Below are 14,171 nucleotides of genomic sequence, written 5' to 3' on the forward strand. Positions count from 1 at the left end.
AAACCTTGTACATAATAAGCAAGGTAAATAATAAATGCGACTCCCATATAAAAAAAAGAAAAAAAGATGGTCTCAGGAACCTTCCATACGCGAAGCAATAAATTTGGAAATATGGCTCATTATTTTCATATAAAAACAACGATAGATGTTTCATATCAAGTTAAGACATTTACAATTTTGTAAGTCTAAAAAGGTTTTTCATATCAATTTCGTGTCACGTTCCAGATCCAGTAGTCGTTCTTCATCATGCAACGGTGTCCTTACATCCACGAGATGAAGGAGCGACTCCTGGGGCAGCCCACCGCGGCGGTGGAGATGGTGCCGCTGGAGCCGGTCTACTCCAGCAAGGACGTGCTGGAAGTCACTCAGGACCCGCAGGTCGGGACCATAGTCAAGGTAACTTCACTGCCCATCATATGCACACGTACCAAGTGACCATTATCTAGGCATCTTAGCACCAAACTTACTTCAAAATGTACGCTCTAAAGGCCCTGTATGTAATACTGAATACGTATACTAATATAGTACGCGATAAGTCGCAGCTTAATTTTCTCTAAATAAGGTAACATTTTGCGTAATTGATTTTTTTCTTAAAATGACGAAAAACGTTTTTATATATTATTTTTTTGTCATCTCATCAAAGATGAAGAAGAATATGAAAGTCTGGGCATGTAATTGGAGATAATCCAGATTTTGTGAACAAGTATTTGGACACATTCAAAATGGTGTAAAAAAAAAGTAAAAAAAAATATATATATATATATATAAATATATATATATATAAATATATATATATAAATATATATATATATATATATATATATATATATATATATATATATATATATATATATATATATATATATATATATATATATATATATATATATATATATATATATATATATATATATATATATATATATATATATATATATATATATATATATATATATATATATATATATATATATATATATATATATATATATATATATATATATATATATATATATATATATATATATATATATATATATATATAATATTCTGTCTGTATTTCTCCTATGTTCTGAATTTATTGGTGCATAGGGCACTGCATGGTAGCCTGCATGACATTTAGGATATATATATATATATATATATATATATATATATATATATATATATATATATATATATATATATATATATATATATATATATATATATATATATATATATATATATATATATATATATATATATATATATATATATATATATTCCAAATATATTCTAAAAAACAAAAAAAATATCCAATATACATTCTTTTAAAAAAGTCGGGAGGGAACAGACATGTGACCTCTCCTTTGCAAAAACGGTGTTTCAAGAAAACAATCAATTACCTTAAATGTTACCCGGATTTACAGAAAATTAAGTTTACGACTTAACGAATGCTGGACCTTAAGTAACACATTTTTTTATTCGAAAATGGTGTCGATTCATAAAGTATACAAGAAGGTGAGAATATTAATCAGAAACTATTCATTTATTAGTCGAATATCATATCTTTTTCTGTAATATTTCATTTAATATTCCATTGCTGTGCGCTGTATAAAACATTATTTATCCCTCGGTAAAATGATTCGGTATCCAGTTGGTTCGCGTCAAGTCCAGCTTCCGCTATCGGAGAGTATTTCAGTTCCCCGCTCTGTTCCTGCCACTCGGCTGATGTATCGCTAGAAGCCACTCGAATGGACGTAATGTGAATTTACGCACAAGTCGCTTGGACCGGAAGAATGACCCTCCTAATTTTAGGGCATCTCCAGGGTCCGAGGATTTCCTGAAAATACATATTCGATAGTTCACTGCGGTTATTGTTAACTTAAAATCAATACAGTGGCCAGCTCGCTAATCCGAACTCTCAGTTATCCGAACGATGCCAGTTTCAAAAATTCCACCTTCCGAAAGCTTTCAACAAAGCCATCAACTGAGCTGAAGAAGTCGTCCAGAACCCCGAGTAATTGGTGGTTTTGAGACGAATGCGTGATTTAGCCCTTTTTGACAAAACACCTAAAATTGAGTGACCCATGCCACAAAAAATTGGTATTTTTTTATTATGCTGTATATTAACACATTGTAATGCCCTTTTGACTTCAAACACAGATTAAAATAAAACACCTTTTTTAGTTAGAAGAAACAAAAATCCCTTAATGATTTATAAACCTCGTACATAATAATCAAGGTAAATAATAAATGCAATTTCCATATTTAAAAAAAAATACTTTTGATTAGCCCTTCAACACTATTAAAGTTAGTTGCTTCAAAATAAATTATCTGATTTTTCAAGCTTTAATAAATATTATTAAAAATTACTTATTCAGTACCCTTAATAAAGAGGATTTTAGCAAACCGAAATTTCTTTTTCCTCTCTCATTTTTCTCAAAACACTCAGTAATCCGAATCATTCCTAAATCCGAACAACCATAACACGATTTACGTTCGGATTAGCGATCTGGCACTGTATTCGGTCACATGTTACACCAGTCATGATTTTTGTTAACCAATTTTATATCATAAAAATAAATTTTGCTTGTTTTTTAGTACTACAAAAAATACATTACTTGTAAATATTTCGTTTTGACAATTTATCGATTGAAAATAATAATTACGGACTTTGATATTCCGTTTTTTTGCTTAAAAATGTTACACACATACATGTTTTTGGGCCTGTAAATGACTTTCTATATTTTTTGTGTTAAGTACATCTACATAATAAATCAGTATGAATTCTAATTCGAGAGAAGAGAAGTAAAAAGTATTAGTGAAGATAAAAAATACACATATATTTTGCTATCAACATGTTATAATTTTTGTTAAACCTACAGATACGACATATTACAGAACTAAAGATATTTATATACGTATTGAATATAAATATTAATGCTTAAGGCATTTTCTATAGATTTTATTTCTGTCAAAATTTAACTGAAAAAAACATGGCATGATCAAGTATTTTAAATACTTGGGCGTAGTCAGGTCAGAAGTCGGAATAATAGGCGGTATGTATGAAGAAATGCATGAATGTGGAAGAGGTGCAGATTGTATTGGTTTGGTGTTGTATTCTCTCTACCTACCCTTGCAGAAAACGGCGTGATGGTTAGTTTTTTTTTTTAAATATATAATCATTGATAGAATGGTGAAAATTACACAGTATCTAAGGTGATCATTTTAACCAGTCAATGAGTCGTAAGCCCCGAAATTCCCGGACTTCCCTTCTTTCAAAATGTTCATCTCTCTTGACATATGTATATGTCAAAATACAATTAAATATTACAGATATGTAATATGAATTGTATTTTTTGCGCAGGCACCTACCTCAAAATAATTGCTAACTGTAGTACATACAATATATTTATATTATTATTTTAGCAGATTACACAGTGATACTTGTTTAATATTTACGTGCTCTACATTCTGCTGTCTGTAAATACTTGAAGGAAAACGGATTGGTCCACACTACAGCTGCTTTTGTAATACTGCAAATATGTGTAAATATTTAAAGGAAATAATGTAAATAGTTGGAGCCAAAGAGAATCCGTGACTTATTTTCACACAGATTGATATTGAAAAGGGGCCTACAGTTGACACCCACTCTTACACGGAAAAATAAGAAACTGGGATTTTAAACATAATTTTTCATTGTGATTCATAGTCTATTTTCACTTACGCTTAATGTTTTTAATGATAATTGAACAAATTAATGAAAAAATATCATTTGTATTTGAAGCACAAACTTTGTGATTTTCCATTTTATAATTAAAATATAACTTTGTATTACGTGGCTCGGGTATAGGTAATAATAACTCGTAATTAGGATGCAATCGGTTTATTCAGCAGGTCGCCATGACAGTACAATGGTACAATTGTATGCAGTCTTCCCTGCCTCAATCTCATAAGGGATAACGTAAACATTCCCCGCGTACACCCCGCCCTGCCCCTAGCGGGCGCTTGGGGTCATAGTTCATGTTAATACAAATATTACGCCGTAACATTTGTTTTAAAATCACTTCAAATATTTTATTATTACTTAATCATAATGATTTCTTGAATGTTTTTCGCATATACTTTGTGGCACATTTTATGAACTTTATAAAATTTACTTTTTTTTTCAATAATAAAAAATTGGTTAAAATAAAATTGTTTATTTTTATAAAGTAATCATAATGACATTATAATTAAGTTATAATAAAATATTTATAGTGATTTTAAAACAAAATTACATTATAATTATAAAATGAAAAAATGTTAGGTCCTGAGTCATCCTAGCGAAATAAAAACATTTTTTTTAAATTTGGTAACCTCTACATGTTGACATCTCAACATAGACGATGAAGAATATGAAATTCTGGGTATAAATAGGGCTTATGACCTATCAAAGGCTGATTAAGTGATCATTTTACACACGTGTAACATTCACCATTGTACCCGTGATTGACATGGGTCAAAATGTAAAAATTACTCCGTAATTAACTATAGAAATACAGGTTTGTGTACAAGGATTTGGACATACCCAAAAATTTTGATGTTAATGTTTTATTAACGCGTTACAATATACTAGAAATAGAAAAATATTAACCTCTTACAACGTTCCCTCCGATAACACGATACCTATCTCAACGTTTTTGGGGGGTTTACTATACTCAAGTGGTAAGTGTTTTATTTATAATTTTTATATTTTTTTGTACGACAGTCGATGTCATTTGTTTGTGCCTTAATTTTTCTCTTTGTTGTTTTATTATTATATCGTCTTAGTTTTGTTTTCGGTTAGTGTATGTCTTGGGACACAAACGATCATTTTATTCTCGTAAATATACAATTTCACAACTTTTTGGCGCCTCTCCAAACATAAAATTCATATTATCACTTTATTATGATTATGTGGCACGCACTTTAGACGTTATAACATATACTATACATAGCCAGATGCTATGATACCCGCAACCTTCGCTTTAAGAACTACATTATATCATTTTACGTAGTATTTTGCATACATATACACTGTACGTATTCCTTCACTACATAGTAATGTGTAAACTATATAATAATGATACCTACTCATCGTATGCGTATAATGCGTATATCACCCAAACCAAAAGTCCTAAGAAGGAATACCAAGCAACCTAAGCTACGAAAGCGACCCTACTAAGCATTTTCTAAAACTGATAATTTTTTTCCTTAATTTGTTATTCTTCAAACCCTTATCTGCACCCCAATGGTGCGTAGGATACTGCATCATATAAACGCAGTGTTATCTTGGTCGTTAACGGTTGTTGGAAAGGTGATCAGCCCTCCGCTTCAGGCATCAATCCAGGGTAATATTGAATAAATATTGGAGTGAAATATCACTTATATTTATTAAACCCCCTCTGGGAATCCAACCCGGGACCTCCTAAACGGTAGCCGAGCGTGATGACCATTATACTACAGAGGTGGACAAATATTTAATTTGTTATTTCATGGCACATTAATTTATATAGATTTCAAACAAACCCCTAGCCGTGTATAGAACCACACTATTTTAAAAGTCAAGTACCGTAAAGTGGGTTTACTTTGCACCATGGGTGATACTTTGCACCACCTTCTGTAAAGAAATTGTAGAGCTGGTCATCTCTGATACATGTCATTTTTCATTCTACTTTCTATTGTTTCTGATAGATGGCACTTCAATCTACTTTTTAGTTTACAGAAGTAACAGTCGGTCGCTATTGCTTCAATGCGTTTTTCCTGTCCGAACGTAAAGAAAGTTTTCTGTCTGAAAATTGTGTCCGAAAAAATCCAGTGGAATCAGTATACTGAAACTAGTTACAACAAGTGAGTGGTCTCTAAATCGTAGGTAGATAGGCCCTGCTTTTCTCAAATGCTGTATTTTTCAGTTACGTTGTCAAGTTTATGCAAAAATATTTTTTTTTTAAGAACTGACTTGTATTGACCACTTTTGGGGTATCATTGCACCAGGTGCAAAGTATCCACAAAAGGCCATAGTTAATTAATTTGATGAAAAGTCTTAAAACGGCTAATACAACTTGACATGTTTGCTAAATATCTATTGGTTTTGTGTACTTACTTAATTCCTGATGGTATGTTTTTTTCAAAAATGTCAAGAACACACAAACAGCGGCCTTATGCCAGATGTTACTGCGATTTTACACCGAAGAGAGTGGAGCAGTGTTTGGAGGCCATTCGAAATGGTACAATCAGTCAAAGAAAGGCTGAAGAAATTTTCAAAATCCCTAGAAGGACGATTAACTATAAGCTCAAAGGTCAGCACACAAAACCTGTGGGAAAACCTCCGATATGTGACAACGGCGAAGAGCAATCCTTCGTAAACTGCATAGTAGACATGAGTGAGTACGGTTTCCCAGTGAGTGTTTTTCACATTCGCTACATTCTAATAGCCTATTTGGATAGATTTGGCAGAAGAGTACGAATATTAAAGAACAACGTACCAGGCTCTGAGTGGATAAGACCATTTTTGCAAAGACATAAAACCTTGACTGTTGCTAAAACTAGTCAGTTGCTTAATCGGTTGCCATTAAAAGCGTATGATGATGACGTGCGCCAGAGTTTTCAACAGTTTTTGGAAGAAAACAGATTCAACCCAAAGAATTCAGTCTTAAAACGCAGGAAAACGATACCGATAGAACCAGGTAAGAGCATTGCTCATGATCCAGATGTCGAAATGAACGTTGACGAGACACAAATGCTACCTGAACCAACTACATCAATGATCCCACCTTCCGCATCGAAACTTCCAGCATATCTAGCATTAACTGATTATAGTTTACACGGAAGCTTTGAGGAAGAGGGAGAAGAACAAAAACGATGACTGAAACCAGTTATCGTATTTGTTCTTCCGTATTAGGACCAGTAAAAAAGAAGGTGGGAAAATATGTCGTATTTCATTATGAAGGAGAAAAATTTCCAGGACAGAGTTTGGAAATAAAGAAAGACAGAGCTGTTAAATCCATGCAGGAGAGTCTCAAATCGTGGAAGTGGCCGATGAAGGATGACTTTCTTCAATATTCTTGGAAGGATGTAGCGGGTTCTATAAAAGAACCGAAAATGCAATCCAAAAGAGGTTTCTTTACCGTCCCGGAACTTGACCATATTTAGACCTAATTTAATTTTAATTCCTATTACCTATATAGTACGATATGTTTTAATATACACCTTTTATTTTATATAATTTTAAACCTTCAGTATTGAAAAAAAAAACATTTTTGTTAGATTTTTCAATATATTTTTTAAAAATTTTCTATCAAGTGTCTTATTTTTCCATAATTATACAATATTATAATCTGCATTTAGTGAACTGTGAGCCAAAACCCTTCATAAGGTGCAACAAAACTTGTAGGATAGCCTTTACTTTGCATAAATTTGGATTCTAGTACGAAAAGTGTAGAGAAAATATCATGGTGCAAAGTTGTACTTTACCCCGGGATACTTTGCACCAAAATATAAATATAAAAAAAAAATACAGGCAAAATAGATAAAAATTTAAAAACGTATCAGACATGTTACAGGTATATGTGTTATTACATTGCAATAGTTGAAACATCAGAAAAAGTAAAAAACCTGATCTGAATAGACAATTTTTTGAAAAAATGCAGTATTTTGGTGCAATGTATACCCACTTTACGGTACCAGGAGTGCAGAAGTCATGCTGAAGTGTTTTTTGTTGGTGATTTCAGTTGAACGCCGACGGGTACGGATCGCACACGAGCCCGACCCACTCGCACCAGTGCACGCCGCTGGTGGCGCACGACGCTCGCGGCGGCTGCGCGCCCACCTCCTGCGCGCCCTGCTCGCCGGGTTGCTGCCAGGGCAACCACCACGGACCAAAGAATGCCAAGTTAGTATAACGCACCTCCCATTCAATAACTGTTTTCTGTTAGTCGAAAGGAGGAGCAAAGGAAGACCGAGAAAGACTTGGCACGATCAGGTATGTCAAATACTTGAAAGCGGTCAGGTTAGGAGTCGAAATAATCGGCGGGTATGTATAAGGAGATGCATGAATGTGGAAGAGACGAAGTTTGTTTGTAAAGTCATATTGGTATGGCGTACTATTCTCTCTGCCTTCCCAACTGCGTAAACCGACTCTTGGCTGATATGTTATACACATATTTACAAGGGGTATTGCTTTTCACTGCTGTCATTTTTTTTACTAGTCCTTAGTTTAAAGATTTATATTTTGTGTAACATATAAATCTTGAAAAAAAATCTGAAATTCTATTTAAAACAACGCATAAAATAGTAAAACAGCTGAACAGCTGTCGCGAACCGAAAAATATTTATAAATATCTACACCAGTTGACAATTATTGGTAACATTTCTCTTCCCTACAAAAGTCTAATGGTATCGCTGTAGACTTTCATACAAAGTTTTGTGTATTGTTTAAATACGAGCAATAAAGCAGTTATTATAATGTTTATTACTGATGTAATATACCTTATTGAATATATCACAAATTCAATAAGTATAATAAACGAGAACCGATAACGAAATAAAAAAATATGTGTTACTTTAAAATACCAAATTTCCCACTACAAAAAAAATGGTACTAGTTTGAATCACTTCTTCGATGCATAATGATGTGATAATTTAGGTGTCACTGCCACATCAGTATTTAATTTATCCTCAGACCTTGGATTTAGGAATGAGTCGGCTCAAATAGTTCGGTATCACGGCATAACATATCGCTCACTCCTTTCAAGAACGTCATAAATCAAAAATCGTCAATTTTCAGTTGTGCGTGTTTTCGGAATGCCCAGAAAATGTACTATATCCCAGCGAAAGAGGCATATTTTAACATAATATGTACCCGCTACAGGGCAGAAAGTGTTGTTTTTGCATTTCGAAGAAAAGGTATTGTTTAATTATTATTTTAACATGCTAAATATTTTTCAAATGGAGAAAAATCCTTCAGCTTTTACCTAAAAAGATCACAGCGCAGTAAAAAGTTCAGTAAGTGGCTTGACATTTATTTTTATTATATTGTATTTTATTTTTAAACTTTAAAAACTCCGAAAAATCTAGTTCTTTGAGTTTTGACGTTCTTGAAAGGAGTGAGCGATATCGAATGGCAGAAGTATGGCCACATGGCGTTTCCATCACTCGATGCGAATTCGATTTTCCACAATGGAGCTTTTATTATTGGCCTAGCCCAAGATTAGTCCGGGATAGAACTACATACACGTTTCGCTGTTAGTTGAAATTCGTGCATGTTTCGTGGAACACAGTTTCCGTTCACTGGCATTTAATTTTCAATTTAATCGGCCTTCGTTGCGTTTTGTGTGTTTGCATTGTACGGTACTACCCGCGCGTTGAATCAACAGTTGGACAGTCGTTTGTTATACGAAAATAACGTGCATAATTACAAAATACATGCGGATGAAATAATCGGTTATTTATAATCGTTGTCTGTAGTTAGAAATAATGTATCTTCATACCCATTTGCGGCATATTCGTTTGAAACGAAATTAAGAGTGAAAATGGCTTGTTTTGTCTCGTAAATCCGAATTGATCACCGCTCAAAAACACTGTTGTTTCGAATAATATTAATTCGATCTGTGAAAAGTATTATTTTCCAAAATTTAATAAGTATGATATTATAAAAGGTATAACATAGTTTATACTAAATAAAATATGAATTACATTTTGTATGCAAGATCCTTACCGGATTATTTTACATACTGGATATGAATTTAAATTTTTATGCAGCTTATTCTTTGACCAGTTACTTTATTCCAACATTTTAAGTGTGTTTAAATACTTGTTCTCAATTCTGGGTTTTCTCCTCTTATTATAGGAGTTATTTTTTACATTTTAACATCTCAACATAGATGAAGAAGAATATGAAAGTCTGGATATTTACAGGCCTTATGGCCTGTCATAGGCTGGTCAAGCGGTTTAAGTGATCACTTTACACACGTGCAACATTCTCCTTTCTACCCAGAATTGACAACCACATTACTCAAATTTTTGGAACTCATAGATGTATGGTTAATCTCATGACAGATGACATGTGAGTTCTCAACAGAAATCTTTGTTGGATTGAGAAAGCTTTTATTTAGTCAAGACCCTTTTATTTGAACCAATATCAATATCTGAACCCCGGATTATTTTTTAATATTAAAAAACTCCTGAAAATATATATTTTTTTAAATTATGTTTAATTTGACCAGTTATTTTTTCTTGAATGAAATGGAAATTTGATTTTTTTTCATGGCAATTGTTTACACAAAAAAATAGTAAACAGTATACTGGAAGTATACTGTTTAATCTCTCAGTTAAAAAGACTGTGGCCAAACAACGATTTGAATGCAGATGAGATGGAGCAAGCAGATATAGATTTTTTCTGAATGTCGTAAACTGATCCCTGATGATTTACCATTACCGGGAATATAGTCATTTCATTAATATTTCAGTGTGAGGCGTTGTTCATGTTTAGGGCATATGCTAGCTAACCATCTATTTATGTCGAAAATTTTACAGATATCCTCTCCGGAAATGTTCCGTTATGGTGATTTAACGATTAATTTATATATGGACCAAAGGCAAAGTACAGGAATGGGTAAATGATCAAGAGTTAATGTTTTCATATATTATATTTCTTTCTTCCTTTTTTATGTATATTATTTTAAAATAGTTTTTTTTTAATATGTAAGAATAACTTTGAAACATTGTTGAAATGAAACTGATACTTTCTGGCGTTTCTCATCTGTGTGATTATAATCCAGGATTCGGACCTCACATATTAATAAAAGAGTTTCTGCTCAGAAAAAGCTTCTTTTCATCTCACTAATAGATGTCTCTAGTGAAGTTCTAGTGATTCAAGAACAATGTTTCAAAATTGGTTCATATATATATACATAGAACTTCTAAGAATTTGAGTAGTGTGGTTGTCAATAATGGGTAGAATTGGTGAATGTTACACGTGTGTAAAGTGATAACTTAAACCAGCCTATGGCGGTTGTCAGCCCCGTAAATGCCCAGACTTCCATATTCTTCTTCATCTTTGATGAGATGTCAAAAACAATATGAAAAATATATCCTTTAATTGGAGATAATCCAGATTTGTGAACAAGTATTTGGACACACTCAAAATGTTGGAAATATTTCAGTTGATGATTGTCATTATCTAGATTCGTTGAAAATTGCATACAAATATATTTGGCATTAATTTGCCGTTAACAGTTTTTAAATATATATTATACAGGATTATAACAGGATTATACAAGTTTACATTTACATATATGTAAACTATAAAATCACGATTATAGTACAGATACAATAATATTATCTTATTATTTCGTCGCATAAACATTAACACGCATGATATTACACATCTGCGATACACTAAAGATGTTTCAATTTTTCTTATTTATATTCGTCTTAAAACCGTAAATTAAACATAAACAACTTTTGATGTAAAGAAAAATAAACACAAATATTCGTATATCTGGTTTGGTTTTATTTGTTTTTTAATAACTACGCTGAATATATTATACGTAGGGCGATTTAAAATAGCTTTGATTGGCATTTTAAATCAAATGAAAGATACGAATTTCATAAAACATAATTTTTATTTCTGTTGTGGTTCGAGAACAAGTTTATTTTGATTACTAAAAGCATCGCGAATTCATTGATAGTTGCATATACTCATTGAGAATGATAAACTATGAACATTTAATAATATTAATAGTATAAATAGTTTTAAAATAATCAACTGGTCAAAATAGAAGTATTTATTTATTGCTTTGGCGTTTAATTTGTACAACTCCATTTTAATTTATGTATTAATTTTAAATCAAACATAGATTTTTTGAGTCTACTAAGTTGTATTTTATTAACAAAAACACATAAAAATTTATATTGTGACAATTGTTTCGCCTTGTTAGGGCATTCGTTTGATAATGCGTTTGATAATCCGCGGAGTAGTAGTATTTACCATTAAAAATTCAAAAAGTATATATATATATATATATATATATATATATATATATATATATATATATATTATATATATATATATATATATATATATATATATATATATATATATATATTATATATATATATATATATATATATATATATATATATATATATATATATATATATATATATATATATATATATATATATATATATATATATATATATATATATATATATATATATATATATATATAAATATATATATATATATATATATATATATATATATATATATATATATATATATATATATATATATATATATATATATATATATATATATATATTGAAGCAACAAATGTAGAATTTGGTCTTCAAGTCTTCGAATTCAATTGACCTCTTCATAAGCAGGTACTTTTTCAATATAATTACCCTACCTGCTGGGCAACATGCCCGAGTGACCTGTTCTCGGTCATTTCGGCTTCTCTTGTCATCTCCAGCGGCATCTGGAATCGGTATCCTGCATTGCTTCACGAGATAATGATCGAGTCCGATTGTCCGCGAAGATAACCGGACCCGCTTCGGGCCCAACGACTGTCACTGCGAGATTGCCATCTTTAGGCTGCGCAATGTACGATAATGGCAATACGTAAGGGACAACTTTTAAATTGAGATTTTACCTTGGGTTTACTCACAAATCGACATACCATTGTAATAATTCGTTATTTTACGTTTGAAAACATCAGCGTTCTTCTTGAAATCTTAAAATATCGCTGAAAAACTAAATAAGACAAATATCATTTTACGTATTAAATATTAAAATCAAACACTGATTTTTAGAGTCAACTATATTGTATTTTATTATTGAAAACATATTATAATAAAATTGATGACAATTGTTTAGCCTTATTATACAAATTACTTATGAAAACTTCATCAAATGCCATAATAATGCGAAACAACCGTCATAAAATTAATTTTTATGTGTTTTTTTTTAAACAATAAAATACAACTCAGTCAACTGAAAAAAATAGTGTTTGATTTAACATTTAATACAAAAAATAAAATGGAGTTCTACAAATTAAACACCAAATCTATAAATAAGACAAATATTTATAACATTTTGAATGTGTTCAAATACTTGTTCACAACTCTGGATTATCTCCATTAAGGAGTTATTTTGTTACATTTTTGACAGAAAAAATCTATGAAATAAGTCTCTGCTTAATAAAAGCTTTTCTCATTCCAACATATAGCATGTTGGGAACTCACATGAACTGTGTCGCGAGAGTGATTAATATATCCTTTATATTCGGTGTCGGGTTGTGGTCCCGTGGTTAGTGTCCCGGACTCTTAAGTCAGAGTTTCTCGGTTCGAACCTACTGTTCCACAATTTGATACCTATTTCTGATAATGAGCCACTTAGGCTCACAGAAATAGTATGAAATTTAAATATTTGTTTAATTTAATTAATTAATTAATTAATTAATGTTAAATGAAACAATAAAAACACAAATATTTCTCTAGTTTAAATAATAATTTAAAAAACTTGTTTGATCTTTAATAGTTAAATATTCATGACACTTCTTTTATATTCTGCTATGATTAATCTACATGTTATTTTAAAGGACAACATAATTTTACATTCACCAATCCGTTCCCACAACTTTCGTTGTTCTTAATACATTCAAGTCTGTCTCACATCCGCCCTATGATAATAAATAAATACATTTTTGTCTTCTTTATCATTTGATCCATTGAAGGGCATTTCCGGTGACAGAGCTACATACAGGCCTGTCTCCACTTCACCAAACTATCTAACATCAGAATGCATTCGGAGATCTCTTATCAATATCGACTGCAGTCGTATTACCCACATGATCATTGTGTAGGCACTTTTGTATTTTAATGCCCTTTTATGTTGAGGATTATAATCTATATTTAACATCTGTTGAAAAATCAATTTGTAAAATTAACATTCAATTTTATATGTCCATTCTATCCTACATCCTTTGGTCGGTAAAAAACAAGTTTTTCATAGTTTCAATTTATGTTTATAATTTTATTTATTTATTCGGCAGTCAGTTTGTGGTGATCTATCCATTTTAATTTCATTAGGTAAATACCACTAGTTCATAAAATCTATTGTGACACGTCTGGGTCTGATGATATCAGTAGAACAACGA

General features: G+C 31.3%; 1 protein-coding gene across 12 annotated transcripts in view; it reads left to right on the plus strand.

The window, feature by feature from the left end:
• The window catches only part of OtopLa (proton channel otopetrin-like a), a 91,970-nt gene that overhangs the window by 43,320 nt on the left and 34,479 nt on the right, over positions 1-14,171 (plus strand). For 11 of the 12 annotated variants that reach the window (XM_088261815.1, XM_088261810.1, XM_088261812.1 and 8 more), the window contains exons 2-3: positions 226-396; positions 7,737-7,897. In XM_088261815.1, coding sequence (XP_088117941.1) covers positions 247-396; positions 7,737-7,897 — 311 coding nt within the window. In that variant the 5' untranslated portion in view covers positions 226-246. Of the gene's footprint in view, positions 1-137; positions 397-7,736; positions 7,898-14,171 lie in introns of those variants that run through there. The other variant, XM_088261809.1, reaches the window with a different exon arrangement.

Source organism: Brachycentrus maculatus, unplaced genomic scaffold (genome assembly GCF_059751285.1).
Source record: "Brachycentrus maculatus isolate JH-2025_06_01 unplaced genomic scaffold, ASM5975128v1 h1tg000166l, whole genome shotgun sequence".
NCBI lineage: Eukaryota > Metazoa > Arthropoda > Insecta > Trichoptera > Brachycentridae > Brachycentrus > Brachycentrus maculatus.